The 26686-nt window shown below is 43.0% G+C and overlaps 1 protein-coding gene across 1 annotated transcript; it reads right to left on the bottom strand.

Moving 5' to 3' along the window:
* Positions 1-880: 880 nt before the first annotated feature.
* DTD1 (D-aminoacyl-tRNA deacylase 1) lies at positions 881-26409 on the bottom strand. Its single transcript, XM_042789789.1, has 6 exons — positions 26265-26409; positions 23306-23396; positions 20212-20447; positions 10952-11049; positions 3333-3509; positions 881-1492 (listed from the first exon to the last, which is right to left on the bottom strand). Exons 1-5 carry the CDS (start codon positions 26305-26307, stop codon positions 3354-3356), a joined length of 624 nt encoding a protein of 207 aa, XP_042645723.1. The 5' UTR covers positions 26308-26409; the 3' UTR covers positions 881-1492; positions 3333-3353.
* Positions 26410-26686: the final 277 nt, after the last annotated feature.

The following is a 26686-nucleotide window of genomic DNA, read 5'->3' as shown; positions in this document are numbered from 1 at the left end:
AAACTGCATATAATGGCCAGATGAAAAATTATGTCATTATTAAAGGCAAGACTAAGTGTAACATGTCAAGCTCTCCTGGCTACTCACAATTTTTGTTTAAACGTTAGGTGTGTGGCTTGCCAAATCTTTACTTAAGCCTCATGCATTTTAAAAAGCCACGTCAGGGTGCAGTTCTGAAGCTCTTCCATCTTGGTTCGACTGGTACTTTACTGAACAAGCAGCCTACGAGAGAAAAGTTTAAGAAAAACCCCAGTGGTTGCATGGTCTGCAGCACTGTAAATATGATATGCATTTGGATCAAAAACAACTACCATCAGTGAGTTACCTATAATCAGGTAAAGATGGCTGTGCAGTAAACATCCTTGCTCCGATGGTGGCCACGGCACACCGCTAGTGAAGACTGTAAGGGCAAGACAGGCATGGAGGATAGCTGGTATAAAAGGTACCACCAACTCTGAAAGAAGTCAAAGGTGTAACGACCTGCAGTCTTTCATTTCCCCTGAAACTTCCTCGGCTTTAACACCCACAGGAGAGCAGTTTTGCAGCTGCTCCTCAGCAATTTGTTGTTTGCTGGCAGCTTCCAAATGCTGTTCTGCCTCTGACGAATCTGACAGATACGTCAGCAGGTGCATGATGCAGTATGTGGAACAGCTGCCGCGGCATTTTGATAGCCACCATAAAGTAACTAAAGGACTCAGATGTGTTGGAAAGAGCAAAGATTTCAGGTCAGCAACCTGACTTAGAAACTTCCAGAGGAGAGATGGATGAGTTACATTAGTAGGTGTTCCTTGGCTTGTAACTTCTGCTCTGTGTCACTCACATTGTTACACGCATAGCTCTATTTTAGGGAATACAATACACAAACACCAGCAGGCACTCATCTAGCATCATTTGTTTAATAAAGTCTTTTCTGTTTTTAAAAAAGTTTACAAGACAGATGTGTTCCACATGATAAACAACTAGTGGCTGATCTTCCCTTTTAATAACTTAATCCATGCAGAAAGACTGGACTGCCTAACTTGGTGTTACGTAGCAGCTGAACAATATACCAAAATATACACAGATCTACATGCTGCCATGGAAACAGGTAGCACATGACACCGTAAAGTGAGAATCAGTATACAAGCCTGCTTGGATAATTTTCAGAATTCAAGTGTAAGTTTAAGGAAAAACCCTGATTTATTTTTGAAATGGAGCTTATGTACTGAGAGTGAATGTTCTGCTACAATCTGCCTACAGTCACCCTTTATTCAGCAGTCATGTGAAAACACATACACAAAAATGTTACAAGTCCTTTTTACTACTGATACTACACATTAACAACTGAATCTGATAGCATTGCTTTGGTTGTTTCAATACAGAATGATACAGGTTTCTAATGTCTTAGTTCTCTTTTCCCATTTTCCATTCTTTTCCAAAGTCATTGAAGAGTGGTGCTGAGGTGAATGTTGGGTCTCTCTTCAAGAATCCAGTGTAGCTTGTGTATGAGAAACTGTGGAAGGCAAACAAACAGAAACATTACTATGGGTAGAGTAGAAATATAGTAGGATTCCTTCCAATCCCATAGAGAAAAGTATCTTTACTTATTGTCACAGCATGAAAATTAATGCCAGGTTATCAGTATATCACATTTTAGAAATGTTCAGCTCCCTTGAATTTGAAATGCTACTGGAAAGGTCAAACTGACCAAAGCACTCTAGAAGGCCTGCAAACTCCTGCTTTCTAAAATGTTCTTATTCCAACACAACTCAGAAACAGTGTGGGAAACCTTGTGTACCTGTAGCGTACCAGCAAAGCAAACAGTTGCTGAGAAATAGTACATCCTCACTTTATTTTTTAAGAACATATTACCTTTCCCAATATGCCTGCTCATCTCCAGTATTAAAATAGGAAGGTGCCAAACAGAAAGCTGAAGAGAGCACAACTCGTGTGATTCCAGCTGCTGCATGATACAACAATCCACTTTTGACCGCAACTCAATTAACAAACAGAACCATTTCACACCAGTCTTGAAGCTGCTCTTTGTGAAGCCAGGGAAAAAAAGCCTGTGGGCTTGAAAGTTTCTTTGATCCCTTTTCCAGGCCAATCCAAAACCAAACCAATTAGCACATTTCCAGAAATCTATTCAAAGCCTTATGCAAATTCGTTCATATTAATACCACACAGATAATATGAACTTCTATAAAACAGAAATCATCCCCCAACGTCTGACCACTAGGGAAATTCATGTTTTAAAAAACCAACCAACCAACAAACCACCAACCAAAAAAACCCACTTTCCAAGCAATGCATGATATTGAATTGTATAAATCACAAGCCAGACTGAACTCTATGGACAGGAAAATGAGAGTAAGGTTAGACCTTAACTTTACAAAGCTGTTAATAATTAAACTCATAGGCAGCTGAGGGCTTCAGGGTGCAGATGAGGCAAATAATACTTTCTTGATAGTTTGGACATGTTTGAAAGTTCAAAATCAGCAATGTAGCTTTTGCAAGGGGGGGGAAGTCAGGCAAGGAAATCTGTGTCCTGATGACTTAAAACTGACTGGAAGAGTATGATAAATACATATCTACATGTGTAGATAATCCATAAAAAAGGATTCAGGTCTATACTCAGACAGACTAATTCAATGCCCTCAGGTCTAGGCACGTCCTGCAGGTCAAGTGCCTGAAGAGAAAGGAAATCCCAGTTCTTATATTGAATTAAAGCAGCAAGTCTGGCTCTCAATGCCTGGCCTAATGTTCTCATTAGATGGTGAAGGTATACGAAATTGCCGGTTATCAAGTGATCCTGGGAAAGAACAGAGGAGGGAGGGGTAAGAACCATGATAGGAAGTTGCAGTTCTGGCCTGTCTCCAACTTCTAAAGTTTCCCACTTCCATTGCTGGGGACTATGTGTTGTTTGAGCATTACAAAAGGTGAGGGCTGTTCCAGTGTGATCTGTCTGCCAGATAAAGACAGGGAGAGAAAAACAACCATGTATATCCGCTCTGAAGAATACAAAGCAGGATTCTGAATTAAGTCACTGCTTTGTTGTAAGACCAACATTTTAGATTTCCTGAGTCAACCTGGAAACAGTCATGGCTGGGCCAGGGTCACAAATACACGCCTCCAGCCAAGCACGCAGCTGGAAGGAGGTTTTCAACCACTTCTACATTCTGGTGTGCCAACTGCTGATAGAAGTGGAGGTTATCCGCCAGCAAGATTATCAGAATTTCACCTTTCAGCACTCCTAATGCAACTCTCTGCATGTGCTGCTTCAGTAAAGCACCCAGGGTTAGAGACTGCCAAGCAGGAGGACACAGCTTTACAGAGGAGTGGGAAAGCCAAACCTGACACTGGCTTTGGATGAGCTAAGGCTCTCTTTCTGAAGACACATCTCCTTCTGCTCCGCTGCTTGCGCTGGGGTCATCTTTGTTACGGGGGGCATTTCTTTCTCTACTTGACTCAGAGGGCACCTTGGTTCTGGTCTTCTCTTTTCTCTGTTGCTGTTTTTCAAGTTTTGTCAGCTATTCACAAAGTAAGAAGAGAGAGAAAACACTTAATGGAATAAACTAATTTCAGAAGATCATTTATAAAAAAATTGTAAATGTGAGCATGTGTATGAAACTTGCAACTCAGATTCACAACACCAATACATATATCAATAAAAGAGAAAAGGCAAAAAATCCCAAGGTCTCCAGAAATTTCAAGAAGACAGTGAATTATCATACGCTAACATGATCACCCCCTGAGTATAAAAAACAAGTGCACACATACAAAGGACTGTCCTCTGCTTTTCCGAGTTCCTCATCCACCCAATACAAGCTGCAAACGTGGAAAAGAATAAGACACAAGGATCAAAAGGGGGAGCTGGATTCCACCAAACTCCTCTTCTGTTTTGGGTCTTAAGTGGCAGTTTTGTAGTTTCAAAGTTGCTGACAACAGATATATCCCAAGTTTGGCCATCTAGCACACAATAATAAATTTATTTCAATCTTTATCCAGAGAAAAATATATATAAGCCTTAGCATCACTTAGAATATAGAATAACGATTTCAAAACAGCTTGGACAACACCCTCAGCTAACACTGCCTTTGCCACCTCTCATTAGAAATTCTTTCAATGCGACTAAGAGTCAAACTAAGTTGCACACAGCTGTCACTTCTACATCCCTTTCCCATTTTTCAAAGAAGCGGGTTGCAGCAAGTTTTGGGGACACTACATATTGATAGCTACTTAAATCATTACACTTCATGCAGTTTATCCATTTGGATAATTTCTGTAATCTACTGATTTTCTTTACTGCTCCCATAGTATACTAGTCATAAATCATAATTTCAAGGCCAGAAGATCTAAGGTGAAACCTTCATAGAATAAAATACACTAGACTATGTGTGTCAATTATGAATTAGATGGGTTTATGGAAGATGAATACAAAGATGTAAATCTGAGCTCTAAACCAGTAAGAGGTAAGAGTGCAGACTGCAGAGCCTTGGGAGGATGCACAGCATCCCCTTGTACCTTATCCCACATACACACACCCTCCCTGAACACCTGCACACATGGACTTCTAGCCTAACACAGAATATTCTTAGCTGGCTGTTTCAAAATGAAAACCAGTTTATTTTTACTATGTGAAATGACAGATTATGATCTATCTGTTTGTCTAGCATGATCCTGTCCTCAAGTCATGTGCATAGACATAACAAACGTTTTGGTCATGATACAGGCAATGTTTTAACTCCCATGTCTGACAACACACACACTACTCTTCTGTCAACAAGCCCATACACACAGCACATGAATGTTAACGGTAATCAAGAAATTGAGTGCATCTGCAGGAAGGGAAACAAAAGCTTGCGAGCCCCTAGTATTAAAGGTATTCAACCTTTATTAATGGTACTCCCATGGTCTCTAAGCAGTTGGGTTTTATTTTTGAAAATGATCTTGGGGTCATCCAGCTGCTGAAATCAGAACTGGGGTTTCAATGATCTTCATGCTACAAAAATGTACTGGAAGAAGGAAGGCACACCACATTAGCTGCAGGCTGCAGAGACCCAAAAGCATAGTTCCTAGGTTTCAAATTATAGATTTGTATACATTTAAATATCTACGTGAGCAAGCAATACATATTCATCATTCCTCAGTGGCCCTCAACCTAGCAGTCAGTAATTGCAAAGTACCCCACCAACACAAGTACCACACAACACCAAGTCAAACCACAGTCAAACCTGCTGCAACAAACCTATAAACAGCAGGTACCACCTGTACCCCTTTCTTTTACCGAAGCACTGAGGCTCCTAGTGATCCTTCTTCAACAACGATACTGAAAAAAAATTCCGTTACCTGGTAGTTCTGTAACTTACAACTCCACAAAACTCCATTGTTTCTGTAAATAATTTAATTCTGAATTACATGATATCCCCTCTTTTCTAACTAGTGTTTATTACTTGAAAGACAAAAAAGCCTAAGACATAAGACACCAATAGTTTAAATTTAGTTACCTTTAAGAAGGCTGTGGGCTAACCAAATAAAGCTAACCCTGGATTTTCAAAACACGAAAAACAGTAGTGTATTCACACTGTGAACCTTGTGTTATGCAATACAGAATCTACATCCATAATGTATATTTGTTCACATATAATTTACATACATAGGCAGAAATGGCTCAATATATGATAGCATCCCATACTACCATTTCAAACATGCCTATACTGGCCATTTTCCAACATGGTCTTGGCAGCAAAGAGCATTCTCATTACGACTTCTGAAGTATATTTAGTTATATATACTGTTTTATAAATATATATATGTATATATAGTCTGACGTACAAAGGGCCATGTTCTCTGTTCAAATAGGAGCAGCATTCATATCCTAGAGTAAGCAATATGCAACACATGGTCTCCAAAGTTAATACATGTATATTTATCATTAAGAACCTCATAAGTTACCCAATTCTGCAACTAATTAGTTTGAGAACAATGTAGTGCAAGAGGACAAACAAAACAACAAATATATAGTGATAAATCCAGATCCATCTTCACACCTAGCTCTGCAACAGACCCAAAGCTCAACTCATGACTACTCAACTACATGTCTTCCTCAGAGGTCAACATCTCTTCTAACAGATGGAGAAAAAACAGGGCCAGTAATAACCTTGGAGTATTTAGAACAACTCCTTGGTTGGCATGATCTGACAGCAATATTCAGCCAGCTCAAAGAAAAATGACACAAGAAGATTATTTAGATGAGGTGAGATTTGATAAACTGTGTTAATCCATGTCTCCTATGAACAGGATTTACTTTTTTTTTTAATTACAACAAATTAAAGGTAAAGTTCATTTATGAACTGCTTCATCCATCTAAAATTCAAATAACACTGAAATAGATAAGGATTGGTGTATACCTATGAACATCAACACACGCATGCACGCTCTCTAATCTGTGCATACACCATGATCAGTCTATGAACCAAAGTTCAGACACAAAGATTAAAATGCATTTCTTTGTACTCAAAATATGCAGTCTCATTGTTACTATGCAGACAACAAAAGAATTACACATCTCTTAATTTTTTCATTTCTGTGCTTGTAAAATGCTTGAGTAATTCAAATGGATGTGTTACAGGAGTACATGCCACTACCAAAGACCTGGCAGTGAGTTGAAAAAAGAAGTAACAGTTAACTTTTTGGTATTACAGTGACTAAAACTCCAGACACACTCTAAACCCACTTCCTGCTCTGTTTCTGTCTAGCTACTTCTATTAGCTATAAAATTATTCCTACCAAAAAATAAAAAGTACACCTCCCTAGTCTCCCACAGAACAGGTTACAGACATACAGAGCATTCTGGGCATAGCCAACCCAATCTCAGCAATGATCACAACAAACTTCATAAAGACAGCACAGAATTTGCTACACTCTTAGCACTGACCTCTGTAATTATCCAAATGTATGTATGTAAGTTCAAAAGGAATTATCCAAAATGGCTTCATTGGTGAAGGCTGGAAACTACAAAGCTTGTGATTTGTACTAGAACATTAGGAAAAATCCTTTTGTTTTCTGCATCATAGCCAAGAGTGAAGAGACAGACTTGATCTACCTTCACTATCAAAGACTATGTAGGAAATGTAGTCACTGTTATTCAACTCAAAACACAATCACCGCATGCTCACATCGACCTTCTCCCATTGTAATGCCTTTTTGTTTTCACATTTCTTATCCAGTTTCTAATCCATGGCTTTATTTTGCCTTTCAAGCAAAATTTCTTGTACATCAGACTTACCAAAAAGGTGCTTTAAGAGCTCAATTAAATGACTGATATTTATTATTTTTCTATTATTGCATTCATAAGTCCAAAATTCAAAAAAAATCACAAGTATTAAGAAAAGGCCCAGCAATCACTAACTACTGCTGGTGTTAAGAATCTTCTGATTTATTTCATACTTCCAAATCATTTGCTTACTATTAAAATAGACCACAACAGAACTGAACATTTAATAACAAATTAAACTGTAGTAACTTCCCCTGCTTACTAGAGTTTCACAAACAGCTAGGATATCATCTTTAATATATAAACACACACATAAATATTTGTTGTATGAGGAGGACATTTTTTGATATTTTTTTAATTAATTATGTGATTTATTTATACCTCTAGCAAAAGGAGAGATTGTGTCCACATTACTAAGGAATTATAAAGACCACATTACCAATTACAACCAGACAATCGCTCAAAAGAAAGAGGTCACATCCAATGACATAAAAGAGCTATTCATCTGCAATTATTTGTCTTATCTCTTTCTGATAACATCACATTAAGTGCTGCAGGATGGTTTCTTTGTCTCTTTGTTTTCTAAATTTGTTCTCTAAAGCAGAAAGCAAAAAGATAAACACCACATCATCTCCAAGCCTTAGTTCCCACAAGTAAATCAACAAATTGTATGACAACAACAACAAAAAAAAAAAAGCAGGCAGGGAAGAGGAAAAAGAGTGACAAATTTAAATTGGTTTTTCCTCATCACACGTCTTGCATGATGGGTGAGAGATGATGGCACACATCTCAAACAATACCAGCAAAGAATGCTTGAGAGCGTCAGAAACTGCAGTGCCTCCGACTGTGTGTGTTAAGGTCCCAAGATGAGCTAGAAAGGATATCCAGTAACAGTTAAAAGAGCTGCCAATTTTCAAGTAAACAGGGTTCTTTGAAACGTGGCATAGATTAAATTCTTGGTACATCCAATGCGCACATGGCTGGATTGCTTTATCAGTGTCTCTGCTGCTGTAAGAGCTCATCCATTGCTGTGACAAACAAGAATGCCCCACATCAGGACATCACAGTAGGATGGCAAGCAGACTTACATTACTCTTGCTCTCACACGTGGACTGTCCGGTACCCACTCAAATAGCCTATACAAGGACTCTGTCCTCCTTTTCACAGGGTCCAGGCACAGACTCAGTAAGAAGATACTTGGTGTAATCTTACCTTAGGAAAAATGACAGTGCTCTAAGCACATCCTGCACAAGAAGCCTCATCTTTGCTGATTAAATGAGGTTTAAGGAGGAAAGGAAAGCAATCAGCAAGCAAAACTGAAGCAGAATCAGACATTCACATGAAACAAAGATTTTATGACAGAGGAAGTTTGAAAACCAGCATCCTTCCCAGTCTTCAGACCACGTTGTGGCCATGTTTCCTAGGATCACTCTATATGGGACAAAATGCAGCTAGAAAGTCATAATAGAGTAGAGTAGAATAGAGAATAAGAAAGAATAAGAATAAGAATAAGAATAAGAATAAGAATAAGAATAAGAATAAGAATAAGAATAAGAATAAGAATAAGAATAAGAATAAGAATAAGAATAAGAATAAGAATAAGAATAAGAATAAGAATAAGAATAAGAATAAGAATAAGAATAAGAATAGCACAGAACAGAACAGGTTTAGTTCCAATTGGAAGGGACCTACAATGATCATCTAGTCCCAACTGCCTGACCATTTCAGGGCTGACCAAAAATTAAAGCACGTTGTTAAGGGCATTGTCCAAATGCCTCTTAAACACTGACAGGCACGGGGCATCCACTACCTCTCTAGGAAGCCAGTTCCAGGGTTCGATCACCCTCTCAGTAAAGAAATGTTTTCTTATGTCCAGTCTAAACCTTCCCTGGTGCAGCTCTGAACCATTCCCACGCATCCTATCACTGGATCCCAGGGAGAAGAGCTCAGCACCTCCCTCTCCACTTTCCCTCCTGAGGAAGCTGCAGAGTAATGAGGTAATAACTCAGCCTCCTTTTCTCCAGACAAGCCCAAAGTCCTCAGCTGCTCTTCAGAGGACATTCCTCCCAGCCCTTTCACCAGTTTTGTTGCCCTCTCCTGGATGCATTCCAGTACTTTCACATCCTTCTTCAATTGTGGGGCCCAGAACTGCACACAATGCTCAAGGTGAGGCCTCACCAACACTAAATACAGTGGGATAATCCCCTCTCTTGACCAGCTGGTTTGATGGACCTCAGGATGGGGTTTGCCCTCTTGGCTGCCAGGGCACACTGCTGACTCCTATTGAGCTTGCTGCCACCCAGCACCCCCAGATCCCCTTCTGCAGGGTTGCTCTCCAACCACTCCTCTCCCAATTTATGCCTGTGTCCAGCACTACTCCATCCCAGTTGCAGATTCCAGCATTTAGTCTAATTAAATTTCATGCCACTGACGATTGCTCAATGCTCCAATCTATACAGAGCCCTCTGCAAGACCTCTTGTCCTTCAAGAGAGAGTCAATAGCACCTCCCAGTTTGGTATCATCAGCAGACTGACCAGTGGTGCATTCAACTCCTGCATCCAGATCATTGGTAACAGAACTGGCCCTAGAATTAAGCCCTGAGGAACACTGATGGTGACTGGTCATGAGACAGACGTAGCCCCATTCACTATAACCCTTTAAGCTCTGCCCTTCAGCCCATTCTTCACCCCATGCACTGCGTACCTGCTCATCTCACAGTTGGACAACTTGTCAAGAAGGATGCTGGGAGGGACAGTACCAAAAGCCTCAATAAAATTCAGAAAAACTAGATCCACCACTTTCCTTTCACCCACTAGGCAGGTAACCTTATTGTAGAAGGGTATCATATCAGTTACTCAGAACTTTGCCTTCATAAACCCATGTTGGCTGTGCCTGATGACTTCATTGTCCTTTAAATGCCTTTCAACAGTACCCAGTATAATCTTCTCCATAATTTTTCCAGGCACTGAGTTAGATTAACGGTCTGTAGTTTCCTGGCTCTTCCCTCAGGCCCTTCTTATAAACTACAATAACAATTTTAACAAGGTTAAGTGAAGTGTTATACAAGGAGGGTTGGTGTGGCCTTGCTGAAGCACAGCTGGTAACAACAATTTCTCTTCCCTCTCCTTAGCCCGGAAAAGTCGGTCACTGTTGTGTTTAGAGGATGAGAAAACCTCATCACTTTATTTCATTTTCAGCATAGCTTGTGCTGTTCCTCAGCAGAGCTAACTCTTCTCTCCAGACTTAAATTCAGGTCTTAAATTCACTGCTCTCCTGTTTCTGACAAAGAGGCAGCTCTCCAGTTCCATCTAGCCATCCACATATAAAACCTCCTAAATGTCAAAAAAACTTTACTTAAAAAAAAAAGGGGGGGGGGGGGGGGGTCCGGACACACTAAAAACATAGTTAATGAGTCATGATTAAACAGCAGCTGTAATGATGAGCAAGAATAAACTGTAAAAAGCTGTTTTGCATTACACACACATGACCTTTACCAGGACAGCAGGCAGCTATCAACAGTCCAGGGAACTGAAGAAAACAATGCAATTATTTAACTTTTCAGAGGCTGCACAGGAAGCACAAGGTCCTCACGCCTAAGGGAAGCTATACTGCCTCATAACAGGAATGCTACAAATCACAAAAGAGTCACAGCCTATACATCCATCCTTTCCAGACAGACTTTCTGGCTCACTTACCTGTTTAGGGTCAACAGTTGCAGCTGGGGACTCCAACTCTATTGTTACAGGACCATCGTTCTGGATGTGTACCTGCATGTAGGCTCCAAACTTGCCATCTGAAAAGGGAAGAGACAAGAAGTGCTGAGGGCTCTTGGAAGGATAACACATACCAAAATCTTTACCAAATGTGCTACTAAAAAGAGAAAAAAAAAACAACCAACCAAGCAAACAAACAAAACAAGCACATAAAAGGACAGACAACTAACAAACTGCAGAAAGCTACTAAGAAAAAAACAGTCTGTGTGCACACAGCTATGTGGTCTGACATTCAGATACGCCGCTAAGTACAGAAATGTCCACAAAACAAACCAAGTCTACAGCTAATCGAGGCGCTCACAGTTCAGGACAGGCAGGATAGTTCTTACACAGATGACATTTTAAAGGTTGTAAGAGCTAAGCCTAAGGGTCCAGTCCAGCTAACCAGTTGATGTTTTGAAGAAATCTTATATACAGGCAAAACATAAAAAGACCTGAAGCCTACTCTGAAGCATCTGACATTGAATACTCTAGAGCAGCCAACAGCAGTGTGCAGCTCAGTCCCAATCTGCTACAGCCATTTCTATGTTCCTGTTTGTAACCTAAGCCATTCTTAGACAAAGTTTGGCCAAAAGGGCAGAAAAAAAGACAGCATCTACTCTCTCAACCTTGTCTACTTCACAGGATACATTCCTGAAATCAGAAATGTCTATGTCATTTGTCATCATGGGCATTTATTAGCACACCAGCTGAGACACAGAGCACATTTTTGATAAGGATTTGAGAAGTTTCCATCACAACAGGCCTATGACATTTTTATTCTGTACAGTCTACAAAAGCCATCCCTTTGTATGTTGTCTTCTCCTCACATCTCGTTTTTCTTTGTGCAAGCTTCCTTGCTCCATTTTTTCTAGTCCAGCTTTCTACTCCTCAAACTCACCCCACCCATGGCTGAGCCTACTTGACTGCTCACTACCATGTATTCTCTTCTCCTGTCCTGCACACCTGAGTAGCCTTTCTAGACCTTTCTCTAGCAACAGCAACAAGAACAGACACTACTGTAATCAATGGAAGATGAAAAGGTGTACTGCAGCAAGCAGACAGCAGTTATCCAAAGACTGGAACAGTCTCACTTACTAGGAAGGCAAGCCTGGAGCCTGCTCAGCAACACAACCAAAACTGCTTCAAGTACTGCCTCGGACAGCGAGCAAGAACATGCTGAAAGCCATAGGTTCAAACTTCAGTGGAGCAACCACCCAGTGCAAATATTTAAGTAAGAATTTGTATAGCTACACAGCAGCTTTCCATGGCAATATGTGATGTCCCTGACTGAACAGACATCAAACCAAACTGTCCTCATTCTTCACAAACATGTTACTGGGGACAAAGAACTCTCAACGAGTTTTCAGTCTTTCCCTCTCACATCCTGTAAGCCAGACAGAAGTCTGGAATTTTCTGAAAAGAAAAAGGAAAAAGAAGACATGTTCAGGCCTGTCCAACACATATGGGCCATATCACAACAGATCTACTGCTCAGCTGCTTTTCCAAAGGCTGTATGCCACAAGCCACACCATGAACTAGAGATACAAGCTCTGGCAAAGCTAAAAACTACAGTACTGCGCAAGAGTCTGCTGCAAGTGGTCCAGTGGCCAAAGAAAAGGCTCCTGGACTGACCACTGAAGAGTCACAGCGACATAAATGCCAACAGGAAGAGAACAAGAGCATGATTCCAGGAAGTAATTCTATGAAAAGGACTGTGATTTTCTGAACAAAAAGCTGCCCAATATTACCAGCTGCACTCCTCAGACATTTTCTGCCCCACAGAGGAGGTGGCAAAGGAGAACATGAGGCTGGTGTCCCAGCTTGTTGTCTCTATACAGGCTCCTTTGATCAAATCGACATTTTTCAATGTTTCACATGAGCTGAGATATGTTATGGGTGTTGAATCTAGAAACCTGACAAAGGCATGGCTGCCACAGCTACACAGCTCCACATCCAAACAGTAGCAAGGTTCAGCATGTATTTCAAGTAGGCACACATGCATAAATACATGTATGCTACACACATACACATTCACATATATATATACACACACATACAGGAAGCTGCAGAAATATCAACACAGACTCACTCAGCACTCACATGAACACAAAGAGCACCTAGAGCCTCACCCTGAACCCTTCACTGGCTGATAAGGATGAAGGTCCATTAGTGGGAAATATGTACATATATACAATGCGGACCCCTCCAGCAGCTGGGCTTAGACACTCTTAGTCTGCCCAGTAGCTGCCCATGGATCTCAGTTTCCTCACATGCTGGCACCTGGGGATATGAGTCCCTGAGGCATACAGCCCTCCTCCAGCTGCTGGTACAGATCCCCTCGGGCACACACACACACACACACACAGCTCCCCCTGGCTCTCTAGCAGTTTGCTGGCTCCCCCCCATCTTACCCTTAGAGACGCACACACATAGGTCTTGTCCATACAGACCCCTGGTCTCACCAGGATTCCTCTAGTCCCTCTAGGAGCCAGTTCCTCCTGTGGTCTCGCCCTGAGAGACACACACCCAGACTCAGCTCTGGCCACCACAGCTCCTCACCAGCTCATCCTGCTGTGTATTTGCTCACTCACACTCACTCGCAGACAGAGGCCTCGGACCCACAGTCCCACTCCAGTTGCTACGCTCAGACCCCCCATTCACAGGCATGCACACAAAACAGTGGGTCCCTCAAAATAGTTAGAAATGGACTTTACTAAGAAGACAAGGCAGACTGTGATGATCAGGTGCCGGGCATGGCCACAAGCATACTGACCAGTCATTGCTTACATGTGGCTGGCCCTTTTTATACCCATATCCCTTTTTTTTCCCATGCTTATTCCTCCTGAAATCACCTAGATCCAACCCTTTCCCTGCCTTTGCTTCCTAACCTAAACATCCCACAGTAAGTCATGTGCCATCCTGAAATGTTGTCCTGCATGTATCTTTAGACAGTGTCCCCTCTCAGTCCGAAAGGTGGAAAGCCACTCCCATTGATTCCCCAGGATGGGCATCACACCTGGACCCTGGGACTGACAGTGTCCCAGGGCAGCCCTGGGAGGGGCCGAGAGAGGGTCTGAGATCCTCCAAGTCCAGAATTTGGGTTTCCCTGCCTGCCTCTGTGCTCCTGTGTGTGTGTGCAGACCGGTTTTGCATCACATCACCTAAAAAGAACTACTACAGCAGGAGTGAAAACGACTTTCCATCTGACAACTCCACTATAGGGTCAGTACCCTCCAAGGGACAGAACAACTGAGGTGGTGGTGGCTTCAAAGAATGGCACATCAGAAGCTACTAGCACATCAACAGTTACTGCTTTAACAAAGTGCAGCTGACTTTATTGGGTAAACAGAGATACCACAGCTGTCTGTATTTCAGGAAAGGATCAGTGTGTTCTGTATGCTAGCTATTGGTGCAGATGAAAAGAGAGCTACTAAATAATTGCAGAAAATAACATAAAATTTATGAGACATAAGTATTACAAAGCAAGCAAAAAAATTTAAAAAGATCTGTTCTCATTTTATAAATCTGCAGGAGCCTGGAACACATAAAGGGTCCCACTGAGAAAAGATGTCACAGCAATCAAAAAAATAGTGATTATAATTTTCCAGCACAGTTTTCAAACCCTTTGCAACCCATGATAGATGAGAACCTGCAGAGAAAACCCAGATAGTTTTTCCCTAAACCCATGGCTCATGGTTTCACTGGTGAATCATGCAGGCACACGTTTTCAGAGGTGCCTATAAATGACTCTCAATTGAGAAACAAAAGATTGAGGAATGCTTGGTTTTGGTTAGCTGTATCTGCACACCTGAAATTTAGATATCATAATGTGTAAGAGTCTCTTAGAGAACAAATGTGGACCACAGCACAGGAATCTCATAGAACTGTTTCCTGCATGGAAACAGACAGTTTCTGCATCTGACAAGCACTATAAAACAAGACTCTATACCTTCATGCAGACCATGAGGAAAGGATCTACTGACATGCTTAGAAAGTGGTTATATTGCTTCTTTAAGAAGATCGAGCAGACCCTACTTGAGCTACTGCTCACAGAAGGGTTTTTTGTTATATTTACAGTGTATATGGAAAGAGATGATCACATAAACCAGTCAAAACTAATATATCTTTAACAAAATAATAAACAAAAAATACCATCTTCAACTTTATTAGTGGGAGCACAACTTTTCAAATTGCTGTCTACGCATCGTATCATCCCTCTGTTGTTCTTTAATCACAGAAAAGGACAGCCTTTGGCACTTCCCATATATATACAGACTTAAAAAAGAAGCAAACTTCACAGGCCCCTTTTTTCAAAGGCTGATAAAGTGGTCAAATAAGCTCCCACCTTTACCAGAACACTCAAACCACTGACATGTCACAAGCACTTTCAATCTTATTTTGGCATCAGAACTATTGTCACTGAACACCTTTCTATAAGAGCTCCTTCCCACTCTCCTCAAACTTCCAGTCTTTTGACCCAAGGTCACCCCAGGTCAAGGTGAATCACAGCTCAGAAAGTTTAAGATTTAGAGCTAATGGAAACAGTACTTAGACCAGAAATGTCTGTTAATGCTGCCCTCCACTATCACCTCTCTCTTCCAGACCTTCCCTTCAAAGACAGGAAGGGTCTCAGCACCCTGCAAACACCCTAATATATGAAAGGCAGTGCAGGTTTTAATCTTGGCAACCTCATTCTCTCAAAGGATTTAAAAAGCCAACCGAGGGAGCATTCCTTCACACTTTCCAAAATCCCTTTATTGGTCTTAATCCACAATGTCTTAGGGACCACCACACACCCTCATCTTCAAGCTTTCAAACATACTGCAAAAGTGATGCTGTTGTCAGAAGCAGCTGCCACCATCCCTTATCACAAACTGATGTGTCCTGTAGCTTCAGGGACCATAGTCCCTGCACAGTATCTGCTTTCCTCATGGGACACTTCTGGATTTTTCTGCTGGCAGCTCCCTTATACAATAAAACCAAAGGGTTCTAGCGGTCCATTGATCCCCATAGCTCCTTCCAATAAGTGGTCTCACTGTAACACAGCTTTTTTCTCTGCAGCTTCTGGGTCTGGTCTTGCCTGAAAGAACAAGGGAAAGCTAAAATCTACTTTTCACAATTTCTTCTTAAATCAATGCCTAATCCTTCCTTAGGAAGAGATGCTTCTTCAGCTGAATCTCCCCCAGTGTTGGCTGGCTGACTCAAAAACATGCTCCTGCCTTTCTTCCCTTGTCCCACTGTCTACCATAGTTTCAGTATATTGCAATTCATACAACCTTTCAGAGAAGGCATTTTTCATTTGTGTGTTATGGTTTTCCAAAGAGGTAAGTTGAGAGTCAAGCCTGACTCCTCTAGAACAGACTGACATCTGCAGTACCACTGCATTTTGCATTCATCTAAGAGCACACCCGTGGAACGCATCACCTCTGTGGCACTCGGGCAGACAGGCTGAAAAAGAGTTGATTGTTCTGCCCTTGAATGCAAATTCTGAAACTCTGATACAGACAAATCCCTCTTCTGCACAGGACCGCAAAGAAAGTGAAGACATCACCTCTTCCATCTCTCTGTCCCAAGAGTCTGTCCAGATTAATTTCCATTTTTCAGCCAGAAGGAAAGGATGAGAAAGAATCCACCCTCCCTGGATGTTGCTTGTTACCCTAGCAACTTTGGGTAAACTTATCACATGACCCTGTACTGTCTGTGGGAGACACCAGCAACTTACCCTTAAAAACTATTTCTTTTCCTGTTTTTTTATACCACAGTGCTCTTCAATGTAGTAAATACCTCTCTCTACTTTAAGACTGATCAAGTCATGTCCTTACAACATCCCCTACAATAAAATAGGATCCTACAAGCATAATTAAAGTGACAAGTTTATTCTCCTGGACACCCATATCTTCAAATTCCTTTTCCCTTAGAATCTGGCATGCATGCCTTCCTCAGAGGCAAAGATCTTTATCTGAGGTGAGACAGAGAAGCCATATCTAAGACATAGAGACTTGAAAATGAGATATAATTTATCTTCAGATTATTTTTTGGACACATCTCGAGCCTCATGACCTAGAAACTTCACACTGATTTTACTCAGAAGTTACTTCTGAGCTTGTCTACTTGGAAAGTTATTCCTAATTAACCCCATGTGGGTACTCTTGCTCCAGATAAGAACACTTATTCCAAAGTGACAAAATTCACAAAGGGAATTCATCAGAGAGAATAATTCTGCTTTCAACTTGCACCAAACCTTAATCTGAATTAAACTCCTCCTTGTGGAACAGTCCTCTCATATTTACTCAGATATTGCTATTAAGAGAGTGAGATATTTCACACTCTTTGCCATGATAATCCTTACCGCCTCAGAAGACTAAATCCACGTTCAAGAGAGAGAATGAAGGCCCTGACACACAAAGAGAAACCTTGGCAGGCCTAGTTTTTGGATATTAGCTTGCACAACAGAGGATTCAGACCTGCATTCATGAGCTCTGCTCCTCAGAGTGGAGTGAGGCATTTAAGAATGAATTTCACAACAAGCAAGCACTGAAATAAGGCAGGCGAGGACTCCTGACGCAGCCTTCTCTTTCCAAGACAGCGGGTGCACACCTGCAGTCTTAAAACATCTGTATTAAACTAGGAGCCATTGCTCTGAGCCTTCTCCAAGATTTTGTTTGTCAATCATCTCCCTGCTTTGGGTGTGAAAGAACAGTTTGTGCTTTCTTTAGGCAACACTTACCATTCCGAGCTCCTAGCTGGCAAGCTCCAGACAGACCAGTACCAGACAGAAGAGCACTGATACCCAGCACCTACAACTGTGGCACACATAGTAGCCCAACTTCCAACAGCCAAATGAGTCTACTGAAAAAATATAGGGACTAGAAAACACAAGGCTCTTGGGCAATACAGCAAGATATTTATTGATCTGTCTTTAACTCAGCTACACAAATTCAACTTTAAATTATTAAATTATTCCTCTAAAATGCATTAAGCAATCTGTAAGATAAAAGGGAAGGGCACCTACAGCAATGCAGAGAATCAAACTAATCTCCCAGTAACTACAGTTGTGTGTGTGCGCATGTGTAGGGGAAATACATGAGTACAGATTTTGAAGATAGAAGGTAGAGCCTTATGCTGATACAATAAGCCTATTTTAACAGTCCAGCAGCTCCTTCCCAGGGCCCTTCCATCACCTTTTGTAACCCAGTAACATGTAGGACAGTCCCCAGCAAGTCAGGTTCTCATTTCTTTAGGATGTTTTTAGGGCAGAATTCATTATGTTTGCATGCCACATTAAATCCCAGCCCAGGTATTACAATTTCACAGTTATACTTACACTCAAGCAGTCCTGCTCACACACAGCCTGGCAGTGTGGAAAGGCTCTGTGCTCTAATACACCGCAACTCAGAGAAACTGTAAACTCTGCTGATGCAACCACAGGCCTTAGCCTACTACCCATGAAATTGCCAAGCCTCAGAAACTTTGTATGCACAAAAGTCAACAGATGAAACAAGCAAACAAACAAAAAAACCACAGGTGAAGCAACTGGCACAACAGAAACTTCGATCGTAGGAGTCTAACAGACTTGGATGCAGCACAGAATACACTGGCACAGCCTAAAAAAAACGCAAAATTATAAATTAACAGGCGGTTCCAGTGCTGCCAGCAGTTTCACATGCATGTGTCAAATGCACAGGCAGTCACTCTTGGTTTCTAAATCTATGTTTTCAGCATGAAAAAAAAAATGCAGAAGTGAAAGCTCTTTTTGCAAGAAACACTGGCTAACAAGTGTCAAAATATGGCACAACAGTTGCTATTCATTTCAGGTGTATAACTGCTATTCACTGAAAAGAGAAGTTCAAAAAGATGCCATCAAAATATAAACTGATTTAAAGTATTTCAGAAACAGAGCATTTTCCAAAGCCCAAGGATAAAGATGTAGGTATACAAAGATATATCAATTTTTCCACACCTGATTTAAGCAAAGGAAGAAAGTCCATACTTGCTTTTAGTTTACCAGCACATAAGGGTCCAACTTAATTAAATCTTATCAGAGCAAATCTTATTCCTACTGATTTCCCAGAAAGATGTCACTTGTTTCAGAGGCACAGGAAGAGGTCCCAACTTAGTCATAACTCACCAAAGATAAAGATTTAAAAAGCACATACTCTGAACTCATTAAAACAGAAGTTTTGTATGTTACAGACTGAAAGGGATGCAGGGAAGGGGTATCAGAAATGCTTTCCTTATCATCAACAACTGTTGACTGGAAGAACGTATCAAGCCACTGGAAAGCTGACACAAGGTAGACATTTTATGTGTGTGTTTCACTGTGCCTCCTTGGAAAGCACTGGGATAATTACCTTCACCTACAGTCAATAAGGAGATCAGCCTCTAAATCTTTCCCCAGATACCAGTTTTCCGTCTTCTCATTTTTTAACTCATAAGGAAAGTATGGCTGACCATTATATATTAATAACCCCAATTTAAGAAATAGTCTTTTCTAGACTACCCTTGTCTTCTGGGCAAGGGTATCAAAAATTCAAGTCTAAACATGAAAATGGACAGTAAGTGAAGAGAAAAGCAAACAGAAAAGATTAAGGGTGGAGAGAGCACAAATACACAGGAAAGACAGGTATTTTCTGGTAAGGAGAAAACGGTTGCATACACGAGATAGTCTAAATCAAATGCTATTCTCACATAGCCCACTATACCTCCCACTGTCATCATTACTATTTAACAGAATGTAAAACCAAAGTGACAGATGGAACTATGCTGTCCTACACTGGCAATGCCTTTGAGCCTGACTAACCACAGATGCCTCAGAAAAAAATGCTCCTCCTGCGTTAATCTAACTACACAGCACAAAACATCCAGCCTTTGAGGGAGCCTGACCCCAGAGCTTGTTCTCATGGCTGCAGCCTCTCCAGGTTATGTTGTCAGTCATTGTTCATCTTGTACAGTCAGTAACAATACAAGAACATCTACATGTCAAACTATACCAGAGGAACACCAGGAAGTGGCTTGGCTAGAGAAAGACTGGAGTGATCACCCTGACAGGCTGCTAGTGAAAATACCATAACATCCCCTCGCCTACTGCAGCTCCTTTGCAACAGACAGAAAATCACAGAAGAAAGTAATGATCAGGGAAGAGCACATACAAACAAGGTCCACTGGTGACATCAAGGACCCTACCAACCTTCTGCTCTTACCTTTAATAAGCTCTGGTTTGTAGGCTTTTCTTAGCTGCTCTACGAAGTTGTTATAAAAACACTCTGCCTGCTCTGAGGGCATTGCCATGTGGTAGTCAGGCTTGTTTCCTTTCAGGATGCACTGCAGGGTAAATTGGCTCACACACAGCACTTCATACTGTTTATCCATCACGCTTTTGGACCAGTGCTTCCCACTTTCATCTTCAAATACTCGCAAGTTCAAGATCTTTCGAACCCTAAGAGGAGAAAAAGATAATTCCTAAATTCTCCCATGCAGAATCAACAGGTACAAGTTAATGTCTACCACACAGGATGAGATAAAAAGGAAGGCAGGTGTATATTTATTCTGTCTCAACGTAACAAGATATCCCTTTGTCCCCTACTTCCTAAACCATGGGAATCTCATCACATTAGGCAGAGCCATAACCAAGAAAAGCCCTTACACACATACGTAACATTGTAAGACCATTAATTAATATCATCATTTTACAGAGCATGAGATCAAGACAGAATAACTGCAAGTTACAGGGTGACATAAAGATGGCATAGGAAGTAAGAAAGCTTACTCTCTACTATCTATGTGTCACTACGTTATTGAACATATGCATAGCTTCGGGAATTTTTATCCTCCCACTGCACTGGTAAATCACACTCATTATGAAATGAGCTCATCCTAAACTACGGTTGTTTCCAAACACGATTCACATATATTCCTCCAGCTTTGTCACTGCCTAGAACTCTTTCCAAACCCAGCTCCACAAGCCAGATGAGGACAACATCTTTTCATCAGGATCACAGAATCATAGAATGGTTTGGTTTGGAAGGGACCTCTAAAGGTCATCTAGTCCAACACTCCCTGCAATGAGCTGGGACATCTTCAACTAGACCAGGCTGCTCCAAGCCCCGTCCAACCTGACCTTGAATGTTTCCAGGGATGGAGCATCTACAGCTTCTCTGGGCAACATGTTCCAATGTTTCACCATCCTCATCATAAAAAACATCTTCCTTATGTCTAGTCTAAATCTACCCTCTCTCAGTTTAAAACGATTACACCTTGTCCTGTCCCTACAGGCCCTACTAAAAAGACTGTCCCCATCTTTCTTATAAGCCCCCTTTAAGTCCTGGAAGGCTGCAATAAGGTCTCCCTGGAGCCTTCTGTTTTCCAGGCTGAAGAATCCCAAGTCTTTCAGCCTGTCCTCACACAGAAGTGTTCAAGCCCCCTGATCATTTTTGCAGCCCTCCTCTGGACCCGCTCCAACAGGTTCATGTCCTTCTTGTAGCGAGGACTCCAGAGCAGGAGACAACACTTCAGGTGGGGTCCCACCAGAGCAGAGGCAGAATCACCTCTGTTGACCTGCTGGCCACGGATGAGAGGAGGAAGGCAGGGAACAGGGCAGAACTGCAGGTGGCAGCAAAGTGGTAACTGGGACTTGTTTGTGTTTGTATTAAGGCTGATTTTTGCATCTGGGGGGCAGAACTGTCTGGTTTGAATACTCAGAGAGAACAAGGAGACTTTCACAAACGGATTCTGGAAAGCTGCAGGCAGACCTGCAATGCAGACTATGGCTGGACACTGACACCAAGACTGCATGTATGCCACTCTCCTGTCTGGTTTCTTCTTTTAGCTTCTGCAAAGCTGCAGCATCTAGAAACAAGGGAGCATATCAAGTGCGAAGCATTTCAATTGCAGTCATCAGCCAGACATTTTATGCTGCACCAGAGGTGAGGCAGTTAGTATAAAGTAAAGCTCAGACCTTGTTCTGGTCATAGAGTAGAATCACAGAATCGTAGAAAAGCTTGGGTTAGAAGGGACCTTTAAAAGCCATCTAGTCCAACCCCCCTGAGGCATACTCACAAAAAACATCCTTGCCAATTTGTGCATGTCAAAGACAAATGGAATTGAGTCCTGAATGAAGTGGACGGTTAAAAGCCCCAGAAGGCCCCAGCACATAGGCTTAAATCATCATCACTGCTGCGTTTTAATGATAAAGATGTTTGTTGTTCCATTTACAGGATTACTAAAGTTTCCTTTAATAGGACTTGAAGAGCTTAGTTAAGCTGATTTCATTCATTCCTTTTTTTCAGATGCTGGCTTCCTTCCTTTCCTGCATCAGTCATCTAAACAACCTGGTGTTGAAAGCACAGTCGCTACGGGTCACCCGCTTGCAACATTCAGAAGCATCTTTCACATTCACCAAGGTAGGAAGGAGAAACAACAATAGAGCAAATGTTACACACTGAGGAGGCAAACAGTAAGGCAAGACAACGGAGCATGTCATAATAAAAACACCTTCAGCTTTGCTGCAATTCTCTACAAGTTTCACATGTGTATGTGAGATCTTTGGTGACCTTCAGTTCACAACCCTTCTCTCTACTTTCTCTTCCACGTATGCTAAGGGTTGATTTCACCCTCGCTCACATTGTCTCTCCACTGCTTGAGCCTTTTCTCTTCTTGACCTCAGTTAGCTCTATTACCTGTTTCTTCTTTGCCTTTGCAAGAACTTAAGTCAGACCTAGAACAATGAACAGTACAAAGGAGCCAGAAGAAACCTCTGGAGAATCCTCTCTTGCGTGTATTTGCCAGCCAAATCACAGTATTTTGTGGCCATGGAACAGATGGCCAGAGTCAGCCCTCAAGGCTGCCAAAATTGATTCACTTTTACAGAGAAGTAACTGATGAGACTGTCCAGCCTTTTGGAAGAACAAAACTCATGTGCAAACTAAAGTGAGAGCTTGAGCTTTCTGATAAGTCCCATCCTTAAAGGATGGAGTCCGTCATGGTAAATTCTTATAGTAAAAAGGACAGACATTTTAAAAAGGGAGATCAGAAAAACCCAACACATTCGTTCTTCCTTTTTGAGCCTGTTCTTCTTAAAAAACACATAGGCAGGGAATGGCAACAGATTTTTCACAATGGAACACAAAACGAAAACTTCAACTAAGAAATCTGTATTTAAGGTAAAATCTGAAGAGGAACTAACAGGCAAACCAAAAGGAGCACCCCATTTGTTTGGATACTGCACAGGTATCACTGGTTCAGTATCAGAAACACACAAATAAAAGAGTACAAGACAAAAGGAAATATGTGACTTACATGTGCTCCAGCTCTCTTTGCGTATCTTCCAAAGAAATGCCCAGCAGCACACAGAGGCCTTGTCCTATTGAACTTATTTGTTCACCACCCACTGGAGAAGAGGGGGGAAAAGAAAATGTAAGGCTAAACACACCGTCTTGTTTTATGACATAGGTAAGTACTGATTTCAGCTGGCAACTGTACAACCACCGAAGAAAATACCATTCTAAACCATTCTTCTCTGTCTTAAGTTTGTTAGAGAGTAAGGATCATGTAGGAGTCATCTTTCAAAAGTCTTCCCAATATTGAGACTTACTTGTGAGGGACTAGCTCCAGGTGCTTACTCCAGCATTTAAAAACACTCCATATAAAGATTTTTTACTAGAACTGGATCAGCAGTGCTAACCAGAGTGCTCTCCAATCCTTGTAAAAATTATCCATCTGCTTGATATGTGTACTCCATTTCTCTACTTCACCACTCCCTACATACTTTGCATCAGTTGTGAAAAGGTGATTTCTATTTGATACAGTCCTGAAACAAGACTGAACAACATGCAAATTCTACCCTCCCCACGACCTCTTTAATGACATTTACAATAAAACAAAAACCATCACAGATCCACTGTGTTTTCCTAAGAAATGTTTTAAATTATCTTAATTAAATTATCTTAAATTTAATTATTTTAATTATCTTAATATGGTTGAGCCTGAGATGACTGTTGTAAGATTTAAATGAGGTCTTAAAACTGAGATAAGCACCAGCTACCCAGCTGTTAAAACTATTTCCAGGCTCATGGAACTGGGAAAAAAAGCCCCAAACATTCGGTAGAACAAAAGGAAAGCAGGCCCCCAGCGAAAGCTTGTATCTGTGCACAGTGGCCAGATCTGGACTATTCCCAAAGGGCAGAAGGAAACCAGGGGGGGAAGCTCCTCCCAAAACCTCTTCCCTTCCATCTGATATGGGTATGAGCCCTCCAGCTCAGAAATCTATCCTCCTGCTAAATGCAGCGCTATCTCCCTCACAGAGGGACATGTCAAACTCTTTAACAGCCAGAAACAACAGTTTAAATTCCACACAGAAATGTGGCAACAAATCGGCCACAATCCCAGTGCTGACAGGGTCTGACCACAGTACCTGCAGTACAGCTATGCACAAAAGCTGTGCTCCTTACTTATTCACAGGCATGCTCTATCAGTGCTTACTGACCAGCCACACACAAACAGAAGCTATTTGTTTAACGTGCAGGCTATCCTGCTGCACACCACCTTGCCCCTGGGCCCCACAGCAGGCACACTTACTGCCTCACATGTAAACTTCTTTGGGATTTTAAGCATCTTGAACACAGAAGGTCCAACCAGTGTGATAGCAAGGACGTACCCTCAGGACACACCATTCTTGCTGGCAGCTTAGCAAGCATCAGGGCTATCGCTGGCTTCCTTGACCCATACAAGCAATGCATGGTGGGGTGACTGGGGCAGCACTGCTGACGTGCAAGCAACGCAAAAAGGTGAGTCAGGCCGCACTGCCAGCACGCTTGCAATGCAAGGAGGTGACTGCGACTGCAGTGCCGATGCACGCAAGCCACAGGAGAAGGCAACTGGGATGGCACTGCCATCACACAACAAGCAACGCAAGGAGATGACTGAGCCTGTAGAGGCAGCACACGCAAACCACGCAAGGAGGTGATCGCAACCGCACTGCCAATGCATGCACGCATGGCACGGAGGCGGCTTCAATTGCAGTGCCGATGCATTCAAGCCCCAGGAGAAGGTGATCGAAACTGCACTGCTCACACACACCCCGGCAGTGCAAAGCAGCAACTGACCATAGTGCCAGCACGGGCGAGCCACCTACGGGGGCACCTCGGATGGCTCCACTGACACACAAGAGCAGTGGGCAACAGGAGTCAGGAGAGCCGTGCCAACGCAAGCAAGGAACGCATGGAGGCAACTCTCATTACAGACACAACACACACAAACCATGGGCAAAAGCAACTGGGACGGCACTGCCGACACGCACAAGCGCGATGGCAGTGCCAACACATGCAAACGACGCAAGGAGGTGATTACAACTGCGCTGCCAACACACAACAGCAAAGGAAGCAGCTCAGATTACAGTGCCGACAGATGCAAACCATGTCCCCGGCAACTAGGACAGCACGGCCGGCACACTGAAGCAGTGCAAGGATGCAACTCTTATTATAATGCCTGACACATGCAAGCCACGGGAGGTGATCACAACTGCACTGCTGGCACATGCAAGCAATGCAAGATGATTGTAGCGTCAATGCATGCAAGCCACTTAGGCAGGCAATTGCAACTGGACTGCCAACTCATGCAAGCAATGCAAGGAGACAATTCTCATTGTAGACAACACATACAAGCCATGGGTAACAGCAGCCTGGACGGCACTACCAAAACACAAATGCAATGAAAGAAGTCACGTCTGACTATAGTGTCCAATACACACAAGCCATAGGATATGGTGATCGCAACTGCACTGCCAACACAAGCAAGCAATTCAAAGAGGTGGCCGCAATTCTAGTGTCAACGTATGCAAGCCACACAAGGAGGCGACGGCAACTGCACTGCCACGCCAGGCGGCAACTCCGGTTCCAGAGACACCGGCGGGAAAAAAAGCGGCTGGGGCGGCAGCGCCAACACCCGCACGCAATGCCAGGCGGCGACTGGGCCACCACCGCTGGCACACGGCGGCAACAGAAACAAGCCAGCCGGCCCACGCCAAACCCACGCAGGACAACGACGACTCGGGGGGGGGGGGGGGGAGCGAGACCGCCCGCGCGCGTCAGCTATGGGAGAAAGCGAGGGGGACGGCGCTGCCCAGAGGCAACGCGGGGCGGGGAGGGCGCTGAGGGGCCGCTGGAGGCCGCAGCGGCGGGGGAGCGAAGCCCGTCCCCGCCTTCGCCTTCTTCGCCTTCGCCTCCCCCCTTCCCCCGGCCCCCGGCGGCGGCACACTGACCTGTGACACTGGCCTGGGCCACCCGCTGGACGACGGCCTTCATGGTGGCGCGGCCGCGCAGCGCAGGCCCGGCGCCGGTGCGGGGAGGGGGCGAGGGGAAAGGCGGGCGGCGGCGCTAGGCAACGGCGGCCGCTCCCCGTCCTCCCGCGCCGCTCACAGCGCCCCCTGGCGCCTGGGAGGTGCTGTCGCAGCACCACCTCCTCCCGCCGCGGGGGCGTGCACAGCATAGCGGCCTTGTAGGGGCTTCCCCTATAGGAAGCCTCTATAGAAAAGGGAGGCGGAGTGTCTACAAACGTGCGGGGGGGGGGGTTCCCTTGCTCTGAAGGGAGTTGGTGCCTATATGGTCTTTGGAGGCAGGGGGCGCCTACAGACAGCAAAAGCGGGTAACCAGGGCGGCATCCTCTATAGGTATGGCTATAGGG

Source organism: Tyto alba, unplaced genomic scaffold, assembly GCF_018691265.1.
Source record: "Tyto alba isolate M040663 unplaced genomic scaffold, T.alba_DEE_v4.0 Super-Scaffold_16, whole genome shotgun sequence".
NCBI lineage: Eukaryota > Metazoa > Chordata > Aves > Strigiformes > Tytonidae > Tyto > Tyto alba.
This window is presented reverse-complemented; position numbering and strand designations above follow the sequence as displayed.